Source organism: Talaromyces stipitatus, genomic scaffold, assembly GCF_000003125.1.
Source record: "Talaromyces stipitatus ATCC 10500 scf_1105507295549 genomic scaffold, whole genome shotgun sequence".
Classification (NCBI taxonomy): Eukaryota; Fungi; Ascomycota; class Eurotiomycetes; order Eurotiales; family Trichocomaceae; genus Talaromyces; species Talaromyces stipitatus.
The window spans coordinates 2,899,506-2,920,719 of record NW_002990117.1 but is presented as its reverse complement, the minus strand read 5'-3'; the positions used below and the strand labels follow the sequence as shown (position 1 = coordinate 2,920,719).

The 21,214-nt window shown below is 46.7% G+C and overlaps 7 protein-coding genes across 7 annotated transcripts; 3 read left to right on the top strand and 4 right to left on the bottom strand.

Annotated features, from left to right (window-relative positions):
• Positions 1-4,000: 4,000 nt before the first annotated feature.
• Positions 4,001-7,560, top strand: TSTA_019320 (high affinity cAMP phosphodiesterase, putative; the record flags this gene model as incomplete). Its single annotated transcript, XM_002484058.1, has 5 exons — positions 4,001-4,178; positions 4,248-4,854; positions 4,903-4,965; positions 5,020-5,776; positions 5,830-7,560. 5 exons carry the CDS (start codon positions 4,001-4,003, stop codon positions 6,985-6,987), a joined length of 2,763 nt encoding a protein of 920 aa, XP_002484103.1. The 3' UTR covers positions 6,988-7,560.
• Positions 7,561-7,722: 162 nt separating this feature from the next.
• Positions 7,723-9,216, bottom strand: TSTA_019310 (uncharacterized protein; the record flags this gene model as incomplete). Its single annotated transcript, XM_002484057.1, has 2 exons — positions 7,723-8,782; positions 8,813-9,216. 2 exons carry the CDS (start codon positions 9,214-9,216, stop codon positions 7,723-7,725), a joined length of 1,464 nt encoding a protein of 487 aa, XP_002484102.1.
• A 447-nt stretch (positions 9,217-9,663) lies between these two features.
• TSTA_019300 (selenoprotein domain protein) lies at positions 9,664-10,330 on the bottom strand (the record flags this gene model as incomplete). Its single annotated transcript, XM_002484056.1, has 3 exons — positions 9,664-9,914; positions 9,984-10,137; positions 10,193-10,330. 3 exons carry the CDS (start codon positions 10,328-10,330, stop codon positions 9,664-9,666), a joined length of 543 nt encoding a protein of 180 aa, XP_002484101.1.
• Positions 10,331-11,286: 956 nt separating this feature from the next.
• TSTA_019290 (uncharacterized protein) lies at positions 11,287-12,495 on the top strand (the record flags this gene model as incomplete). The annotated part of the gene is made up of 2 exons (XM_002484055.1): positions 11,287-11,689; positions 11,752-12,495. The coding sequence occupies exons 1-2, from the start codon at positions 11,294-11,296 to the stop codon at positions 12,493-12,495; spliced, it is 1,140 nt and encodes a 379-aa protein (XP_002484100.1). The 5' UTR covers positions 11,287-11,293.
• Positions 12,496-13,506: 1,011 nt separating this feature from the next.
• Positions 13,507-13,969, bottom strand: TSTA_019280 (G-protein complex gamma subunit GpgA; the record flags this gene model as incomplete). Its single annotated transcript, XM_002484054.1, has 3 exons — positions 13,507-13,569; positions 13,628-13,685; positions 13,818-13,969. The coding sequence occupies 3 exons, from the start codon at positions 13,967-13,969 to the stop codon at positions 13,507-13,509; spliced, it is 273 nt and encodes a 90-aa protein (XP_002484099.1).
• Positions 13,970-15,478: 1,509 nt separating this feature from the next.
• On the top strand, positions 15,479-19,324 carry TSTA_019270 (eukaryotic translation initiation factor 3 subunit EifCa, putative; the record flags this gene model as incomplete). The annotated part of the gene is made up of 4 exons (XM_002484053.1): positions 15,479-15,520; positions 15,632-15,856; positions 15,918-18,289; positions 18,353-19,324. The coding sequence occupies 4 exons, from the start codon at positions 15,479-15,481 to the stop codon at positions 18,867-18,869; spliced, it is 3,156 nt and encodes a 1,051-aa protein (XP_002484098.1). The 3' UTR covers positions 18,870-19,324.
• A 10-nt stretch (positions 19,325-19,334) lies between these two features.
• On the bottom strand, positions 19,335-20,929 carry TSTA_019260 (uncharacterized protein; the record flags this gene model as incomplete). Its single annotated transcript, XM_002484052.1, has 2 exons — positions 19,335-20,202; positions 20,256-20,929. 2 exons carry the CDS (start codon positions 20,927-20,929, stop codon positions 19,584-19,586), a joined length of 1,293 nt encoding a protein of 430 aa, XP_002484097.1. The 3' UTR covers positions 19,335-19,583.
• Between the last annotated feature and the right edge of the window lie 285 nt (positions 20,930-21,214).

Below are 21,214 nucleotides of genomic sequence, written 5' to 3'. Positions count from 1 at the left end.
TTAGTCAGATCTCTTGCTGCCTATGATCAGGCTAGATAGAGCTTGAATAGACTTCGAACTTAATCGTCATATCGTCTAAGGTCAATCAAGAGGCCCCAACGCCGGAGATTGGACATGTCGGGTTTTACTCTATTGTTTCAAAGAATTTTGCTTGTTCGATGCGAGTCGTGGATTCAGATAAGCTTGATTCATGACCACTCGTACCTATCTACATGGTAGATAGCAATGAAATGGGACGGTGACCGTACACTGATATCTAGAACGGTTGAGATCAGGTACCTGTATGCACCTAGACACATAGCGTCAGGCCAGATGCTGACGCCACATGACTAGCTGTCTCCCACGGAAGCCGATATAAATATCCATAGGACAAAAAATACACCTCAACAACTTTCGTCGGCGCCTAATGAAACCGTCTGCAACATGCCTGAACGTTGAAATGTAGCTTAAGACGGACCGCTAGTCCCTGGGCAGCGACTCAGCGTCAAATGCGGACAGTATTCATCCGAAATTCCATTTATCCATCCGCTCAGCATCCGAGAACTGGCGCCCGGCATCTTGAAAAGGTGTGAACGCTATGGAGTAAAAGGAATGGAAATAGATGACGGCGCCATCTTGGCAGCCCTTCGGCCCCAAAATCCAATGCCCTAAATTAGTTGATCACGGTGTATGTATGTACAGTACCCCAGGAAAGTGGCTTGGATGTGCACGCAAATACGAGAATGCACAATTCACAAAGGATTTTTGATAGGTAGATCGTGATTTGGTGGTATATATAGGTCAAGTATATCAGAAATCTGACCGAGGGATAATACCGAGAAAAGTTCCTGTCGAAGCTGAATACTTGCAACGTTTATATCGCTAAGCGAAGTGTACCGAAAGGTACATCTTCCTTGAACAGAAACTTGAACGTGACAAACGCACTCAACATAATACTCCGTAGTCCGTAGACTAGTGCCATTTTCCTCAAAGTCTCCGATTTGAGTTTTCCCACACTAAGCGTTTTAGCTGCATTCGCAGGCTTTTCTTGTTTTGAGTATGTCTGGGCGATCATCAGTTAGTAACCATAGAGTAATTGGGTAACATGCTACAACATGCATACAGTAAGTGCAATTGTGTGGTCGGTTATGTTGATTTTCGCCTTTCGTCCCCTGCATGCATTGGTGCTTAATGTGCTGTGACATACCATGCGCTCTGCTGCATTAGGGCAGCTATCTCTTGAATACTACCCAAGCACATACATTACGTACGTACCCAGCACATGGTCATCGAGTAACATATGTAGTCACAACCGGCGATTGTCTGTATTCCAAGTGCATCGGAATTGTATTGCGGAAATTCAAAAGGTCGGAGTACATATGGGGTTAGGAATTTTCGGGAATTCTTAATATAAATTTCGCGCCGATTGATTGGCTTAATGGGATCAGACCATTGTATCATGATTCATGTATGTAATAAATACATGTATTATATACGGCAGAGAAATGTACATACGGAGATGTGACGAGTGCCTCGTGGCTGAGTCAAACACTGATTGGACGGAACCAAGCCTGTAGACCCAAAAACCAGGATCTGCATCGACTATGATTGGTGATTGGCGTTTATATGCAGGATTAGCGTCTCACCGAATTCACTAGTGAGTCGATTGAGTTGTACGTAGTTCGTTTCATGTAAATTACCGTACCGCGTGTCTTTTGTCTTTCTAGTTTTCTTTGGCCCCGTGCGCGCGCTGAACTCTCTTACATTTGGTGTTAAGGGCCAAAGCCTAATGACTTGGAGTCGATTACTCGACGTATGACAAGAACACGTACGGAGAATTTAAGTATTCAAGGTCTTTACAGATTCTTTATCAGGCAAACGTGGGAATAAACTCGTTTGTTTGTTTATGATGTGTCGACCCGAACAATCAAACGACTTCAGTCGCGTCATATGTAGCATCAATCCGGAAATGATTCCCTTCTAAGCCTAATATGGGTACTCAACATTCAGATCGAGTATTTCTGATGTAGCAGATATGCTGAACCCTCATGTACACAACACGAACTCGGACCAGGAAGGATTCTAGAAGGATTTTATACGTTGTACTAGACGAAAGCATCGAAAAGAAGGGAAAAAAGAAATGAAGAAATAACACGGCCCCTCAATTAAGTGGATAAGATTGAGGTCCACTTCTTATTTCGCTTCGCCTGATGCATTTGTTTCGTTTATTGCCGAGATTCGAGATATCTGAATGATCAGATTGTTGAGGCGTAGAATTTGCGTCGATTCGTCAGGCTACCACTTATTGTGATGCAGAGTCATGGCAGATGTATCATTGACCGTGGAGTACGACGTACTGAATACTGAATACGGACAATACGGAGACCGAATCGCTGAAGCTTGTTTGCCGTTTAAGATCTGGGCCCACTCTCTCCATCTCTCCATATGGCATACGCCGAGCGGAACGTCTTAACAGCGATACGTAATGACTAGCTAGCGAACTAATGACGATTATTGGTAATTAGCAACAACGGGGAAGTCCGAGTTATTATATCCTTAATCTAACTGACCCTGTAACCTTCTATTATCGACAGAAGTATTGCCTGAGTGCTATTTTCTGTGGTATTAGCTGGTATGACACCCCTGCAAAGGGAGAATTATTCCGCACGCTCATTGGCTGCTACAGGAGAAGAAAGCCGTGTTCGGGATTCCGTCATGGTTGATGGGTCGATGTATTGCGTATTTGACTAGCTTACCACGGATAATGTCATACAGCAATCGGTCAAATTGTCCAATCAGGGATTATGACAGGGTAATATTACAGGTACTCCGTACCCACTCGTATCTTCCAACCTCAGCCCATACAAACTCTCTCCCTGTCCTTCATACAGTAGTACGTATGATAGATAGATAAGTCAGCCGTAATATACGTGTACTAGGTAACACTACGTATTAGCTTATCTTTGCTGACTCTACCAGCAGCCAATCACAGCAGCGCGTTCCAGCCCTTCTGGCCAATGTGGCCGCCCCGCCCCGGCAGACCTTCTGGAAACCCAGCAAAAACTTCCAAAATGGATCCTCTCCAAACTTTGAGCCTGCGTTCGCCCTTTCCTGTTCTGCCAATTTTATCTTCGCCTTCGTTCCTTCCTTAAACCAATCCCCACCCTCCAACTCATTCCTGCCTTCCCTGCAGTGACCACTTGCACCTTCCCTTGGATGGGCCCTGACCCTTCCTTCTTCTGTATGGTGATTTCCATTACGTGCTCTTACTACTCTAACTAGTGCTCTCACTCTCTCACTCTCTCACTCTCTCACCCTCATACTACAGCCTATCTGCACTTCTCTCTACTGCTATCTACAGTCTCAATCCTCGCTAGTGTACTCGTCCGATTTCCTTACCAGCCTCTATCTACCATTACTACTTGCACGCATTTAAATTCCCTTGACTTCTTGGTCGCATCAATTCCAACCACAAAACTATACCAACTACCGTTCAGACGAATCTTCACTATCCCACACGAATACACACGAATACACACTCTTTTCAGCTAGTTTCCTTATCTCAACATATACTCAAGTGTTACCTCTATCAGGGCCTGTGATTTCCACATCATCTTTTCGGACTACTTCTATACGCGTTACACTTACACACGCCCACTTGCATTCGGCGACCATCTTACTTCCCGTGCGCTTACCTTGCGGCTCCAGACGTTCATCACGATTACTGCAGTCGACTATAACGAAAATTTCAGGAGGACTGCTTGGGCATACGAAAATCAACTCTACGGCTGGTACGACTCGATATATTCACACCAGAATTGCCGCGCAATGAGTCGTGCTGCTTAAACAATCTTTCGATATATCGTGGTGCGCAATATATACTTATCAAACTGATTATCTACGTTGCATGAGGACCTCCTATGTGGATGAGTAGGGTCCGTCCTTATATGTCCCTCTGGATTTAACATATACGTGCGTCACTTGGGCAGCGTGACCCACGGAACAAATCACATTTCAAACCATGTCTGTTGATCTATGTGATGCGGTCTATATCGACGACCGATTTGGGACGGAAAGATGGGTCTATAGAGACGAGTTACTCGAGCGTGAAGCTGCGGGTGAACTTGCCGTCATTTTTCCAGATGAACCAGAGAGGTTACAGTCGACAGTGAGAGTACTATTCAATGTCTGCAAGCGAAGTAAGTTGGATCTATACCATCTTGAATATCAATCCATCACAAATAGGCTAACCTCTCATCAATCGGCAGTCTACCTCTGTCACTCCAACCAAACCTTTGCAGCCGCCCTTGCCGATTTGAACGATCGAAGTGGACCAGAATGCACACCTATTTTTGCTTTTATCGATGTTGAGTCTACAGGTGGAGCGCGGCGACAGGAAAGTCGCGAATTTGAAGGAAGCTTGACGCTGGATTCGGCGACCCCTTTCTCTGGCCGGTTCACCTTTTCTTCGGAATACTCTGATTCGTACGGAGTTCAATTACTAGCCCTGTTGGCGTCAGATCTGCAACTACAAGATGGTCCCAAACTCATAACGCCTATTGCCATGATGCGAACACCAGAAGGTTTGGGGGAAGAGGCCGAAAAACTACAGTGTTCTCAACTCTCGCAGAAGCTGTGCGCTACATCGCTAGCGTTGCCGAGTTTGCCGTCACGTTGTATAGATGCAGGCGCTGCAGATGTACTATGCCAACCGTTACAGGAGGCTCGTGTTCAAGGACTTCTTGTGCATGCTTATCGAGTTCGTCGAACTGCACGAAAAGAAATGACACGGTTTCTATCTATCAAAAAATCTAGGAAGCAATCGTGGGTTGGTGTTAACGCCGAAAAGCCATATTCATACATACGGGAGGCAATGTAGGTTTCGTCGTCATTTACTGGGTGACACCGCTAACTCGAAGACAGGGTATCGAAACTGCTCGAGTCGATATGCCATCCTGACCAGGTCATTGAAGAATTTCAATACGGGCAAGTAGATTCTCACAGCGTCCTTCGATACCTCTTATTCTAATTGAGACTTAGGGAACTAAACATTTCGGCCGAACGAAAAGAGATGATAGAGCGCGAGGTTGGCGTATGGAGGTTTCCGGTTCATCACCTTACAGACGACGAACTTGTGTACGCCGCATGCACGATGATTGGACATGCGATGACAATGCCCGAAGTAGGACCTTGGCGGTTAACAAAAGGCGAACTCCAAACCTTTTTGCTTGCCAGTCGGGCAGCGTACAACTCATTTGTTCTCTATCACAATTTCCGCCATGCAGTCGACGTTCTCCAATCGGTTTTCTATATTCTCATCAGAATTGGCGCCCTTCCTACTTACGACATATCCAACACAAACACATCTCCTTCGAAATCCCCAGTAGCGTCACTGATTACACCTTTTGATGCTTTGTCACTCTTGATCGCAGCAATCGGTCACGATGTCGGCCACCCTGGCGTGAACAACGTATTCCTAGTCAAACTGAATGCTCCGCTTGCCCAGCTATATAACGACAGCTCTGTTCTGGAAGCATTTCATTGTGCTGCCTTTTCCCAGATTTTACGTCGTCACTGGCCTGCCGCTTTTCACGATGCCAAAATGCGGAAATTGCTCATTAGTTCGATCCTTGCAACTGACATGGGCGTACACTTCACATTTATGGGTCGCATGGCTGAGTTGCAACGCAAATGTGAAGAGAACAGTGACATTACGTCGTGGACACCACAGGATCGCGACACTTACAAAACTCTCGTGTGCGGGCTGATTATTAAATGTGCTGACATCAGCAATGTGGTGCGTACTTCTCTAGCGTTGATACAGTCACATTTCTAACCGAATTACCTCAGGCCCGACCCTGGAAGATCGCAGAACAGTGGACTAACCTCCTACAAGAGGAATTCGCTCATCAAGGTGAGATGGAAAAGGAAATTGGTATGGAAACGGCACTCTTTGGTGGACCACCTGAACTAGGCAACATACACAAACTGTCACTTGGCCAAATCAACTTTATGTCAATCTTTGCCTTACCTTTGTTCGAGGGAGTTGCTGGGCTCTGTCCGGAAATAATCAGCACTGTCAAACACATCAAACTGAACAGAGCCAGATGGCAAGAGGTGGCTAATGACGAAGAAACACGAATGACGCCTACCTCGAGCGGGGAACGTTCTCCCCGATCTCTTAGTCCTCCCAGACGTGAGAGCCTCAAGGTCTCTACGGTACAAGAAAACGATGTTTCCACAGATCGAGATGCGAATGCTCACATTATTCTGGATGAACCTCCCGAGCTTACAAACACAGCACCATCACTGACCGTCCAGAAGGATTACGCAAATGATCACATAGACTTGTCGCAAACCACGATCGCGGGTTTCAGTACTTCAGCCAATGGAACGGTTAAGGATGAACCGTCTTCAGAGTCTCAATCAAGCGATGATGGTGACAGCAATACGGGTGATTCATCAGGCGCCACTTTGATGACACACAGTAAAGCCCACTATGATCGAGCATCTTCGTCTGATCAAGCATCGCGTCCAACGAGCTCTTATGGTGTCGGCAGGGACACAAGAACGCAGAGCGCAAGTACTACAACGAATACGGTAGCAACCCCTGTATCCCCTGCTACAAATGCAACCAGTTTTGTTACATTAGATAGCAGCGACGACAAGGAAAGCCGCGGGAGTGGATTGAGCAGTGCAAGTGATGTATATCCGCTTGACGACAATCATTCGCGTCCATCCTCATCGGGATTGTATGGAAAACGTCTCCAACCAAACGGTCATGTTATTCCTCCGAAACCACGCTCATCTCAGGGGTTTGAGGAGTTTGGAAAATCTCACCACTTGATGACGGCAATTCTGGGAAACAGTGGTAACGATCATGACCACGCGGAAGAGAAACTTCGGACTTCACATCGTTCGCATGAGCAACTTACATCTGCGCCTCGTCACGAACTTCCACGGAAAAGAAGCCGACTAAGGTTGGCATTTTGGAGACGGAAGTCCTAGATCGGTGGGATGGGTAGAATGGTGCACTTGGGATTATGGAAGGTCTTCAATCGAGCGTTCGAGCATTTTGGGATTTCGGCTGGTTGCGGTTATGATTGATCGGATTATAGAATTGGATATTGGCGTTCAGGGCCGAGTCGATATACGTTTCAACTATCTGTCGCTTTCGACGTGATTCGATAGTTTCATTCCTTACTCTTTCTTTTCTCCGCGAGGACATGGACAAGGTCGCCAAAAGGAAGCTTAACGATGAATAGGCGATCGTTGTTGGATGTAATGATCTACGATTCGGACTTTCGTTATGTGTGGAATTTGTACCAACTTGATATTTTTCAAAACGAAGCGAAACTGGGGCGGATGATACCATTGCTATATTGTTGTGCATTGGATGGTATTTTGCATCGGCGTCATTTCGTTCGTTATTTCTCTGTACAGTGCCGAGTCAGGGCGGGTATTGTGATTTGAGCGTGCATTTTCTTGTTGATATATCCCCTTTCTTGGATTGTTATGATCTTGTCTATATAGAAATCTCTATATCAATTGAATAGGCATTGATAAAACTTACCTATGATGCTATTTACGTTCACGTGTCTAGGTTGTATTACAGTAGGAGGCCTCACAGTTTCAAGGCAATTATCAGAAGCTAGTTCATCTAGAGACCAAAGCACTTTAACACACTGACTTGGAATTTCTAACCAACGACTGATTATGATACATTTCATTTCCAGTATTTACCTAATCGGCAAAGAAAGTACCTCTTCCATCATAAACCGGATATCCAATGGTGATCTTAGGTCCGCCCTTTTTTGCCTGCAGCACATCAAGCGTCTCCCTCCACGTCCCCTCCCGCAACGTAATATAATGAAGACCCAAATCAGCATCCTCATCGTCACAGAGAGCAGCTGCAAGTTTCTGCACAACCCGTGATGTGGTAGGTACCTGTCTCAAACAGATAGACCAAATCTCAGCCTGCGGGTTGAAATACCAATAATCCCCGAGTGGGTCGGGGTCAGGAAAATCGAGATCGGAGTTGAACCCGGCACTGGTATAAAACTCGCTAAGGTCGATTTTGATGTAGCCGAGATTGCTGCTGTTTAATAGAGCGCCGATGTAGCGATCTAATGATTGGAAGTCTGCTCTTGACAATAAGCTGACAGAGGTATGGTTCTCGTTGTTGTTGTCGAGCCATGGACCGCAACTGCTTCGACAGCAAGGCTGGAATATGAGTTGGAATACAGCCATATGATCTATAGCGGCTGACAGAGAAGCGAGTATGGTTTGGTCTGACGGGAAGCTGGCATAACTCGGTGCAGCAGAGACATGGAATGAGAGGTAATTGATATAGATATCCTTTCTTGCACCAATGGCTAGGGGTATATCGACGAGTAGATTTAGGGGCACAGCATCCCAGTAATCGCGGAGTGGTTGTATCCAACGCACATCTTCCCAAATCATGGGTCGAGAGAAGACGCGCACAAGTGCTTCTTCTTGACCGAGGTAGTCGTGGACATCTAGCAAAACTGTGGCTCCGGGGCCGTAGTTGTTGTTCACTGCGCCGTCATGAAAGACTAGGTTGGTGAAGTTCACCAGTTTGGACAAGGATTCGGCGAGAGTTGTGGCGAAATCTGTTTTGCGCATCATTTGATCCTGGGCTTGGAATCGGGTTTGATACAGCTTGTAGGCTTCAGAGCAGACGAGTTGTGATCGCAAACTTTCGCTTTCAGACGACGACGTTTTGTCGTTCTTCGCCAGAGTGTCTCCTCCATTCTGGTCCCGATTATCGTCATTGTCCTGCCTAGAGTTGTCTAGTCCATTAAGAAAAGACAATGCAATCTGATCAATACCCAAAACCCCCTTTTCTGGCCGGATGTAATCGTGCATATAGGAAGTTCTTTGCAACCATTCAGACACGACCGCTTCCATGAAATTTTCCTGACTCGCGGCAACCCAATGATGATAAAAGTGAAGACGAATGTACACCTCTCGCACACCACGGGCAATATTGCGATCAGCAGCTATGCTTTGCAGCCGAGTGAGGGTATCTGGTCGGCTGATATCTACAGTCACCGTACGAAGAAGAAGATGTGAGCTCAGGACACAGAAGCGTCGGCATGTGAGCCGAAGGTTTGGGATAACATCGCGATGGTAATCACCAGTTTGTGGGTTTTTGAGTTCGAAGATGGAGATTAGAACTTCATTAGGTAGGTCGAGGATACCCTTTTGGATCATGATAAATCAATGAATTGGGTTGGAGACGAATGGTGTTGACATCGACAGTTGTCTGGAGCAGTAGTGTCAGCCGGAAATAGCCTACAAAAACCACATAAATTACCGAACCCTTTACGGGGCTCCGTGTTTGGTCGAACGGTATATTTTCCGGTTCTCAAGGAGTCATGCAACACAGTGTAGAGGTTCTGAAGTTGTGACCCGCTCCGAGATTGTACAGAGAGCTTTTTTGAAGCAAGTCAGCTTGAATGAACAAGGTGATCGTTTGTTCATCACTTGAAGCCTGCGATATTACACGAGGCAGTATCTACCTGCCTTAGGCTAATAAATCTAAAACTTAACTGCAGTCTGATTGGTTAGCCTAAGCGACTATCATATAGCTTCATGTTAGAAGTTACCTGAGTTTACTGTTTTGCGAAGTCTATAAAAGGAAAATATTCTTTATTCTTATTATTGACAATCCTCGCATGGCTCTTGAGGTTTGAGAGGAAGATCCTCTTCTTTCTCATCTGTCTGAGTAGCAGTGGAAGCAGCAGCAGTAGCATCGGCACCAACCTGCTGTTTCTCAGCACTATTCTCTGATTTCGTAACGGTACTATCTTCCTTATCTTTATTCGCTTTATTTAGCGCCCTATCAACATGTCCCAGATCCCTAGTTGGATCGACAATGTTGCGGACCAGGGCTTTGAGTTGTTTAACTTCTGCCACTCCCAAGTCAGATCAGCTACACACTATGGAACAAAATAACAGCAGCAAATTGTAAGACTTACCAGGAAATCCGCCATTGGTCTTACGGTCCCAGAGCAATGTCTCTTCTGTGCTACTAGTAGATACGATAGTCACGGTGAATATGCCACCTGTAGCTGGCCTAAGCGAGACTTCGCCTATGGTTGTGCCGAACGTTGAGAGGAGTTCTTGGGCAAACTGTTCGATTTAGTAGTTATTTCCTAGCATACCGGAAAAAGGGGGGTGAACATACGTAGGCTGCGCGTAGCATCCATTTGCATTGCGTGCAGTATGTTATTGTGATTCGAGGAAGGTGTGTGTTTTCACGCGATGCGTCTGCCTTCGTATTTGGGTGTCTGGTTTGTTCAATAGGGGCTATTGGTTCTGTCATTTTGATGCTTTTATATTCATACAAACATTATATGTTGTTGTTGGCTAGGATGAGATGAAGAAAACAGAGCATGTGACGTAAAATATCCGTCCAATCAGATTGAATCTCGACTATCCCACTCGGCACTCCCACTCGGCAAGATTTTTTTTTGCTCAGGCAAACTTCTTCAGACCAACTATGCCAGTGTAAAAATAACACCATAGCTTACAAGAAAAATGTCATTCGGAACGCCTCGCTTCAAATGTTCTGACCCAGACTGTGACGCTAGTTATGTGCGCAAGGAGCATTTGATTCGTCATGAAGCGCAACACAAAGAAGGACTGACTTTTGTATGTGATGAATGTGATATCGGGTTTACCAGGAGGTATTTCTGTCTCTATCGAGTTTGAGAGCATACAGGGAGATACTAACGATCGATTACAGTGACTCTCTTCGACGCCATAAAAAGATTCATTGCGAAGACAGAACTGAACCTCCTCCCAGGGTTCCAAGGGCCTGTGATTGGTGTCACCAACTAAAAGCGCGTTGTGACAAGAACGATCCATGTTCAAGGTGTCGCAACAGAGGGTTTAAATGTACTTTTGATAGGAGTCTCAAGTTAAAAAGTCGAAGTGCGAGTGTACCTTCAGGAACTGAGTATGAGGAAAAAGAGGTAAAGCGCATTTCCTACTCGATGCTTCACAATCAAAGTGCTAAGAGTTTGGTTAGGATGGAAGAAAACGCAGACGTGTTGAGTCTGATCTACCAGGTCGATTTCTTGGTCTGAATGATTTGATCAATTCCGTGACAGCTTCTTCTTCAAATACTCCTACACCACCACCACCCCTACTACCAGTGGCCCCTGCTCCTACGGTTGCTGTACCCTTAACTCCAAACCAAACAGAGTCTCAAAATGAAGAAACATTAATGCAAAGTCTCCGGACTGCTGTACGACAACGCGAAGCACAAATCCAGCACGATTTGATGAACATAAGTGATGCAAAGGCACTGCAAAACCAGCATCAACAGCAACCGACAGAAGATTCAACCCCGCCAAGCTTGCGAGTGTTGGATGTCTACAGAACATCAAGATGTTTTCTAGCTAGTGACTTTTACCCTTTTTTAAATGAACTGGAAAGTGAGAAGACGATCCAACTCATGAACGAACTCGACGCCAAATACTACGTCAACCTCTACTTTGCGCATTTCCATGGCCAGTGGCCCTTCTTGACTAGACCGCAGTTTAGTCCCGAGACAGAGCCACCGATTTTGGTCCTTGCTATGGTGATATGTACGTTAAGGATGACCGAGGAAAAGAGCTTGATGAGACTTGCGTGGTTGATTCACGCGCATTTACATGCTATTTTTGTGACGCAAATGGTTCGTTTTCCCGTTTCTACTCTACATGGACTCTTCTGCTTACTTTCATTTGTGTCGAATAGGATAATTGGACAGTGAAAGAATATTCATCCCACCGCTGGCCAATCGCTACCTATCAGGCCATCCTACTCTTCACAATCTTCACCATTACCGCAAACGATTACTCTGAAGTCTTTGGACCCAATGCCGAGGACGAAGAAGAGGACGTTCTTGATCGTATCTACCCCATATTTACCCGTCTCGTCTGCACCTGTCGCGTCCAGCGCATACTCTACTATCCCTCTATTCTCTCCCAAATCCGCGAAGATGACCCCCTCGTCTACAAATTCAGCGCCGCCGAAGAACTCAAATACTTCGCGCTGACACTATTCAAAGTCGACAACATCCTCTCAAAATTAATGCATCTAGACCAAGTCCCTGACACCAGCAGTGATGTTGGTGGTGGCCATGTTCCATTATCAATATCAGAACTCCAATTCCCTCCCCCTGTTAACAATTATCTCTGGGAAACAGATGGTATTCGCGAATGGCTTCGACGACGAGCTCGCCAATGTCGTGATCCGTCTCGTTCGTCGCATATTTATGGTGCTATAATGGCTAATGATCGACGAACGGTTTTGAATCGGGAGTTGAATCCTTGGATTTGTGATATTTTGGGTTCTGGGCACGTGGATGGACAAGCTGGGAATGAGTTGCAGATGGCGACAACAGCCAAAAAATTGGGGGGGAGGAGAAGGGCTTGGATGGGGTTGGGCCCTTGGTTGGGGTATTTGGTTGGATTGGATGTTGGTTCTGCGTTTTCGTAGGGGTCGCTAGGGTATCATGTCAATGTTTTGGTGTAGTTATGAAGTTATGAACGGCATGTATAGTAGATATGTGTGGGTGAAACTGTTGCAATAACTATTCAACTACTTCCTAATAGATCCATTCATATCGATCAACTGCAACGTAACATCAATAATAATAAAAGAAATAAATCTATTATACAACGAAATCAATATATGTAAAAAGTTCAAAAATCGAGCGCCCTCTTGCCTTCGAAAATCAGAAAAGAAAAGAAAAACTGCCACGGCCGTAAATGACAATAGATAGTACTACTCCATGTTTGCTTTCGTTCCAGCTTTAACGGGTCGACTTGAAACAAAACGATACTCAATCGTATCGAAAGAACAGGAGGAAAATCAAAGGGAATCAGCAAGAAGGGACAAAAGAAAAGAAAAAGGATAACCGTCAAAAGGTAGAGATCACGCCTGGAAGACGGACAGAAGGGAAAGGAAAGGAAAAACAGTACATTTTTTTTTTTGCGTTATGTCGAACTACACAGACGATCAAACCAGCGCAACTTTCAAAGTATTTCAGTTCTAGGACTTTTTTTTTTCGGTCGGGATCGAATGTCTCGTCATCAGGAAGAGGAAAGCAAAGTAAGAAATTGGACGCCACCAGACTTATACCAACCAAGATAGGAAAATATAATAATTGTTGTTTTGAAATTGAATTATGCCAGACCATATAGAGTTGAAGGTCCAGGGATTCATTAGTCCGTGTTGCATGCATGCGTTGCATGGTCTGAAAGATCGATCGTCTTATCGAATAATGCAATGGCCAATCGAATGGATTGCATGGAGCGTAACAGTGTACAGTTGTGAGGGCGATGAGGAAGAGAAATATTGTTATCGTCGCAAAAGGGGGTATGAAGAAAGAACCGAGGAAGAAGCGATGAGGTCGCTGAATGGAAAAAAAAGAAAATAGCGAGGACCGGTCGAGTCATCGTTATAGGATGGTTTATGATGAGGAACCGGCAGGACGACTCGATCCGTTTACATCACGGTACAGCAGCCACCGGATTGTTGAGGTGCGTAGGGGTCTTCTTTCTTATCAACCTGGAATGGAATGAGCTATTGACTTCAATGCGAGAACCCTAGGAAACATGAAACATACCTGACCCCAGACGGAAGGAACCATAAAGTCACGGGTATTGTTGCAATAATTAATAAGACTATTTACAATGTCATCAGTCAATTGATGTGTGTAGAAACGCACTATTACTGGATCGCATGCGGGGGAGGTAGGTTGTGGTGGTCGTTCACAGCTGTATCAGCTGTTCAACGACGCCAGGGGGAAGACTCACGATAAAGCAGCTTCGGACACCTTGACGCGAGGACGGTCCAAGTCTTCCTTCAAGCGACTATTCAATTCCGTTAGGCGACGATATTTCAGATCGGCCATGCTCTGTTTTTTATTCTTAACATCGCCGCCTGATCGGAGTTCGTAGGTAGGCATCTTGAAAATTGGTCGATGGTGGTGATCTCGGAAACGGCGGACAGTCGACTCTCTTTGGCGACGTTGTATCCCTGACCCTCGTTTTGGACGCTGGAATTTATTATTTCTCTCCTATTCTTCACAGCCGAAAGCGATAAAACGGGACGTGAAGTCGCTGCAATTGTCGCAGGAGAGACGATCGGCCTTGCAACCGTGTGAGACAGAAGAAAAGAGAGTGAGGTGTCTGGGAGGCGGCGGCAGGGACGCAGAGGAAGAAGGGAGCGACGAAGATAGCAGGATTGATTGTTGACGGGGAGCGAGGAGACACACACACACAGAGAGAGAGAGCAAGCAAGACACACAGGACACGAGGTGGACCGGGAGGCAGACTAGTATGTATGTGCGCTCTCAGTCTAAAACGACGAAGGTAACTTTGTGAGAGCGAGTGTGGTGCGGAATAAGCCGTAGGGAGAGGAGAGCGAAACAGCGAGGGGGAGAACCAGAGGGAAGATGCTCACAGAGAAAGGGAGCCAGCCTTGGCCTAAGGCATCTATTGTCGCGCTAGTCCTGATACGGTAATCATTCCAGAGGGAAATCTGAAGAAGTTTGTCGGTTCACGCTGTCTGTCGGCTTATCTAAGACCGGAGGAGTGACACTAAGGAGAGTGATCGAGCAAGTGATCTATCGCCTCTCTCCTTGATATTCTGGAGTCTTCATTTATCTGATTCTGCGCATTATGGAAGCATCTGAATCTGCTCTTCTACGATCCCCAACCCCAAATCCACACCGGGTCCCTGTCCAATCATAATGGGGTGAAGCCACTAGTTCGGCGACTAAGCGGATAGTCGATGTTACGCCTTCTAGGCTAGACTACTCCTAGTCCAACGGTCTGACTTTCAAGGGTTCATCTTGATTGCAGAAAAACTGAAGAATTGATCAGGGAAAATGGTGGATAAACATGAAACAAGTACGACATTCCCGATATCGAAAAGCGAGCATCTCTTATGCGTGGTTGTATCCATTTCAGCCTGTTCAGGGCAAGCAAATAGCTCATTACCCCGTAGAAGCATCGTCTAATGGAACGCCACTCAGATGCTGTAGGTACAGTTATTGTCCGATGCTCCGTCGAGCACAAAAAGAAAAAAGTATGAGAGAACCATAGCACGTGATTTATTAATGCTAGTCTTATCCTGGTTAGCGCACTGAAATGTCTAATCACATGATTACTGATCCTGTATTGGGAGTAGTCAGGCTTGGCATCTCTTTGCTGCCTAAGGCAGCAACAAACATTTTTGATGGGAATCGCACAACGCTACTCTCGGCTCCAACCAGAATTTGCCTCAAAGTTCCGTCACGGCCTTTCACCCCGCTGCATCAGCCAGGTTCGACAGATTCGACTGTATCTCTAGATACCTGCTGCAGTTTGATTTGAGTGTATCGGCTGATCACCAACCTTGACTTTGTACTCGATCGCCTTTACTCAAAAAAAAAAAAAAATAAACACTTCGCCTAAGGGGCAGACTGCCCACCATGCCTCCTCCACCTCATATCAAGCCCGAAAATGTCCTCAAGGTACGACGAGACGATCCTGCTATCTCTATGTTCGGATTTGGATGATACCTTCTTTTTCTGAATGTCTTTGAGACAAAAGAAAACATTTTACTGACAGTATTGGATGTATAGAGGGCTAGGGAACTCATTGCTGTGGGCCAGGCTCCTGCCGCGCTCACGGTTCTTCACGAACATGTTACCTCGAAACGAACTCGTAGCAGCCCCGTCGCGTCTTTGGAACCGGTGATGATCCTGTTTGTTGAACTCTGTGTCGATTTGCGCAAAGGAAAAGCCGCCAAGGACGGTCTTTATCAGTATAAGAACATCGCGCAGAACACCAATGTGGGAACCATCGAGGTAAGCGATCAGGGAAATAATCTACCAAAATGGCTTGATCTAATGACTCCTTCTCGAGCAGACTGTTCTCAAGCATTTCATCGAACTCGCCGAGCAAAAGGTTACCGAGGCTCAAGCCAAGGCCGACGAAATTCAGTCATCGCTCGAGTCGACTGCCCCTTCGACCAACGTCGACGACCTCGAAGCCATTGAAACTCCTGAGACTATTCTTTTGGCTACTGTGTCTGGCGAACAATCCAAGGACCGTACCGACCGTGCTATCGTTACCCCGTGGCTCAAATTTTTGTGGGAAACCTACCGAACTGTGCTCGAGATATTGAAGAACAATGCTCGTCTCGAGATTATGTATCAAACGACTGCCCTCCAGGCTTTCCAGTTCTGCCTCAAGTATACTCGCAAGACCGAATTCCGTCGTCTGTGTGAACTTCTGCGCAACCACGTTCAGAATGCCGCCAAATATTCCACTCAGATGCATGCTATCAACCTGAGCGATCCGGATACTCTTCAGCGCCACTTGGATACTCGTTTCCAGCAGCTTAATGTGGCCGTTGAGTTGGAATTATGGCAGGAAGCCTTCCGTAGTGTGGAGGACATTCACACCCTGTTGAGCCTCAGCAAGCGACCTGCAAAGAACGTTATGATGGCCAACTACTACGAAAAGCTCGCTCGTATCTTCTTGGTGAGCGAGAACTACTTGTTCCATGCGGCTGCCTGGAACCGCTTTTACAACCTCTTGCGCCAGTCTGCTGTTACTCTCGCCACAGGCCAGGGAGCCAAGAAGGACAACCCTTCTGTCACAGAGGCGGATATGACCAAGGCTGCATCCTTTGTTTTGCTTGCTGCTCTCTCAATTCCTGTCATCAGCACCTCTCGCTCTCGTGGTGCTCTAGTCGACGTAGATGAAGTGAGGAAGAACAAGAATGCTCGTCTTACCAACTTGCTCGGCATGGCCCAGCCCCCCACTCGTGCTGCTCTTTTCAAAGACGCTCTCAACAAGGGCTTACTCAAGCGTGCTCGCCCAGAGATCCGTGACTTGTACAACATCCTTGAAGTTGATTTCCATCCATTGTCAATTTGCAAGAAGATCACTCCTATCCTTAAACAGATTGGTGCTGATCCTGAGATGGAAAAGTATGTTGTCCCCTTGCAACAGGTCATCCTCACTCGTCTCTTCCAGCAGCTTTCTCAAGTGTACGAGTCTGTTGAGCTCAAATTCGTTTATGAGCTTGCCCAATTTCCCGACCCATTCCAAGTCACTCAGTCGATGATTGAAAAGTTCATCATGAACGGTTGCAAGAAGGGCGACTTGGCCATCCGTGTTGATCATGTGGCTGGTGTTCTTACTTTCGACTCCGATATTTTCTCATCTGCTAAGGCTCTGCACCCAGGTAGTGCAGCGGGATCCGCCGAAAGCGAGGTGGGATCTGTTCAACGCTTGCAGAGCACACCGGCTGAAATCGCTCGTTCTCAGCTTACTCGCCTGGCCAAGACATTGCATGTTACTTGTCTCTATGTTGATCCTTCTTATACTGCAAGCCGCCTGGAGGCTAAGCAGCGTGCACATGCCCGTGCCTTGGAGGGTGCTGCAAAGGAGCACCAGGAGACCTTGGCCCGTCGTGTTATCATCGAGAAGAAGAAGGAGGCTGCCACAGAATCTCTTCAGCGCAAACAACGTGAAGAGGAAACTCGCAAGAGAATCCGCACTCAACAACTCCAGGAAGCTGAGAAGCAGAGACTGTTGGATGAGCATCGTGAACGTGAAAAGAAGCGTCTCAAGGATGAACAAGACCGCATTCGTAAGCAGGAACTGAAGAAGCAGCTTGAAGAACTAAGCGGCGTCAAAGGCATTGATATCAATGAGATTGACCCTGAGGAGCTCGACAGCAACCGTCTCCGTGCCATGAAATTGGCCCAACTTGAAAAGGAGAAGAACGAGCTCAATGACCGCATCCGTATCACAGCTAAGCGAATTGACCATTTAGAACGTGCCTTCCGTCGCGAGGAGCTTAAACATATTCCGGAAGATTACGAAAGACAGAAACAGCATGATATGGAGGTCTACGAGCTTCAAAAGGAGGAGACGTTGAAGGAAGCTCAATTGAAACACAAGGCTGACGTCGCTCTCAAACACCGATTGAGCCGTCTTGTGCCAGTCTTCACTGAGTTCCGTGATAGTCTCAATGAGAAGCGTCACGAAGAGTTCGAGAAGCGCCGCAAAGCCGCCGAGCGAGAACTTGAGGCGAAGAAGAAGCAACGTATCAAGGAGGTCATGGAGCGTCGTCGTCGTGAGAAGGCAGAACGTGAGGAAGAGGAACGCCGCAGAAAGGAGGAAGAAGAGCGTATTAAGCGTGAAGAGGAGGAACGTACTGCACGCGAGGAGGAACAGAGACGTATTATGGCTGAAAGGAAAGCTCAGAGAGAAGAAGAGAGAAGGTATGTGCTTACCTAAATCATTTCCCACAAATCTGACCGTATACTAAACTGACTCTGCTATAGGAAACTTGACGAGATCGCCGTCAAACAGAAACAACGTGAAGAGGAAGCTGAAGCTCGCCGCGCAGCTCGCAAAGCCGGCGGCGTTCCTGAACCCACTCGTGCTGAACCTGTCGCTGAACGCGGTGAAAGAGGCCCACCAAGACTCAACCTGGCTCCTCGTGGTGGTGCCGGCACTGGCGCAAGCTGGAGAGAGCGTCTCGCAGCCAAGGAGGCCGCAGGAGAGACCGCTGCTGCTACTCCCACCGCGGCTCCTGCCGCAGCCAAGGAAGAACCTACTGCCACCCTACCACGCAAGACCGGTGGTTACGTTCCCCCCGCCATGCGTCAAGGTGCCGGAGCCCAATCAGCCAGATCCGCTGCCCCTCCTGCATCAACCGAGAAGTACATCCCTCGTCACCAGCGTGAAGGAAGCGGTGCCCCTGCTCCCAGACCTTCAGCAGCTACCAGCGAGCGATCCGAAGAAAGCAAACCAACCGGTGGCAAATGGGTCCCTCCTCACAAGCGCGGACAACAGTAACTTTTGTTCCAGTCGTTACTTTTCATTTCTCACGACAACGGAGGTTTATTCAAATAAACTTTTGGGGTCTGTCTCTTCTTTCTTGGTTTCATGCGAAAAGTACGGTTTTAGTTTCTTTACTTGGTTTCTCTCATGTTTTATGTGACCATGTCCATAGTAGCATCATTTCCATCTTCTCCCTTTCTTGATCGAAATTTGAGGACGTTTATGGGAAAGACCTTGATATCTCGATTCAGACTTTTCTTCTCTTTACCCTTCTCCGCATAATTTTTCTCCTGAAGTATCTATCCCCTTTGCACGTGTTTTCCCCATTCCCCCTTACTCTTTTATCATGTTATATGGATGATCGAAGCAGGAGATTAGACTGACCTAGAATGGATGTTGGGTGATGAATCAACATGGTATCGATATATGCTTTTTTTGGTAGCTTCATAATCCAACTGATTACGTACTCGAACGCTGAGTCTAAAACGCAAGTGACCTTCAAATCCACGGAACTTGAAAACAAAGCTGCTATCAAGGGGGATATCTATGTGTATGATGTATGATTATAAACAACAGAAAACAAAACAGTGTAAATCCGTCGTAATGCAAATGGAACAAGAAAAAAAGCCAAGAGAGAAAAAAAAAAGCAATATCGTCATCAGATAGTATGTAAAAACGTTCATGGTATCTGCCAAATCTCCCTTCTTTCCCGCATAGAATTGGAATCGGTTAAGCCGCCGCTTCAGTAGCTGCAGGTGCAGACGAAGCCCCCGAAGCACCAAACAATTTCCTCCTCCATTCACCGCAAACCGCTTCAAAGCCACTCACAACTTCTCCACAGACTCGACCTGCCTCGCGCTCTTTGAGTTTGCGGTCCCATTGCCCACTTTCTATCCAGCGATGACCCTCTTCGCGATCTTCGTCCTCGCGTTTGATTTCTGCGACTAGTTCCCGCGCTGATCGGAGGCGGCGGGAGGCTGTGGATGTTAATTGGCGGGATTCGTGGAGGGTGTCACTCAGGGTTCGGAGGGTGAGGGTTAAGTCTGATGTTTGGCCTAATAGGGCTTGTAGCGATAGAAGTGGGTCTGCGGATGTGGCTGCTTGACTCTGTGAGGACCGTGAGGATGAGGCGGACTGCGGTCGGAGAGAAGAGTTGTGTGTTTGTTGTGTGGAGAAGGGAAGTGGTAGGTTTGGGAGGAGGCCTTCGTCAATCAAGGGTATAAGGTCGTCCATGGATTCGAGGGATAGCAAAGGGAAATGAGAGAATAAAAGGGGGTGTATCAATGTTTGTAATGCTCGAGTCTGGTGCGTGAGATGTGATGTGATAGATGTATGAGCGGTGATCAATCTGCATAAACGTTAGTATGTTCACCCACTCTTGGAGATGGTAGTAACGCAAACCTTGCAGCCCCATTCTCGATTCCGCTTTGAGCACCCAGATCCCTGAGACCTTCAACAAATCGCTGTATAATCTGATCATTTGAACTGCCATTTTCCTCTATCCCCCGTCTAGCCAAGCTTTCAATTCCTGCCAGTCTCCTCTCGAAATTAGGAGAGAACTCGCTTCCCTCTTCGAAATCCGAGTCGTTTCCATAATCCGAACCATCATACTGAGATTCTGTGCGTCGATGATGCCGATTCTGTATTTGTTTCTCTCTATTTCTTGGAGGCTGTAAACTATTCGTATCGCTGGGCGAAGTCTGTTCGCGGGGTGTCTGTTCTCCGGACGAATGGTTGTCGTCGTGTATATTGTTCATTTGATCATTGACCTCTATTCCCGAGGCATATTCGTATCCCTCGCCATCACCCCAAGCATCAGCCAGCTCGTCTGCCAAATTTCCCAATCCCCCGCCAGAATCCACGGCTCCCATATATACTGCAGACATACGCCGATCACTGTTGGATGATATAGAATGTCGCAGATGCTGCCCGTCTGCGGATAGGGAGCCCGGAGATTGAGGGGTCTGAAGATAGAAATAGCCGTTATCATTTGCGTCATTTATGGTTGGCGTCATATCGAAACTTGATGGGTGCCGACGATGTCTCGGCGAGACTGGGGAAGACGGTGTCGACATTTGTTTCGCGGTAGCAAGGCTTCCGCCTCGTTCGATTTCTGTACACAAGAAACAACGGAATTGTACACACAAGTATTGGAATTATCGGAGTTGAGTATCACAGTCGATCCTCGGTTTTCATGGCCTTCAGTTATGAAAGATGGGCCTAGAGCCCAAGTCCGAGATCAACGACAGGCGATAGGGGCGAACCAAATCTCAAGAACGTCGGAAAGAGTCAGTTTAATACCTCTCTGTATTGGGAAATGGATCCTTTTAGAAATCGGGCCTTAAAAGGAGGTTGTTGAG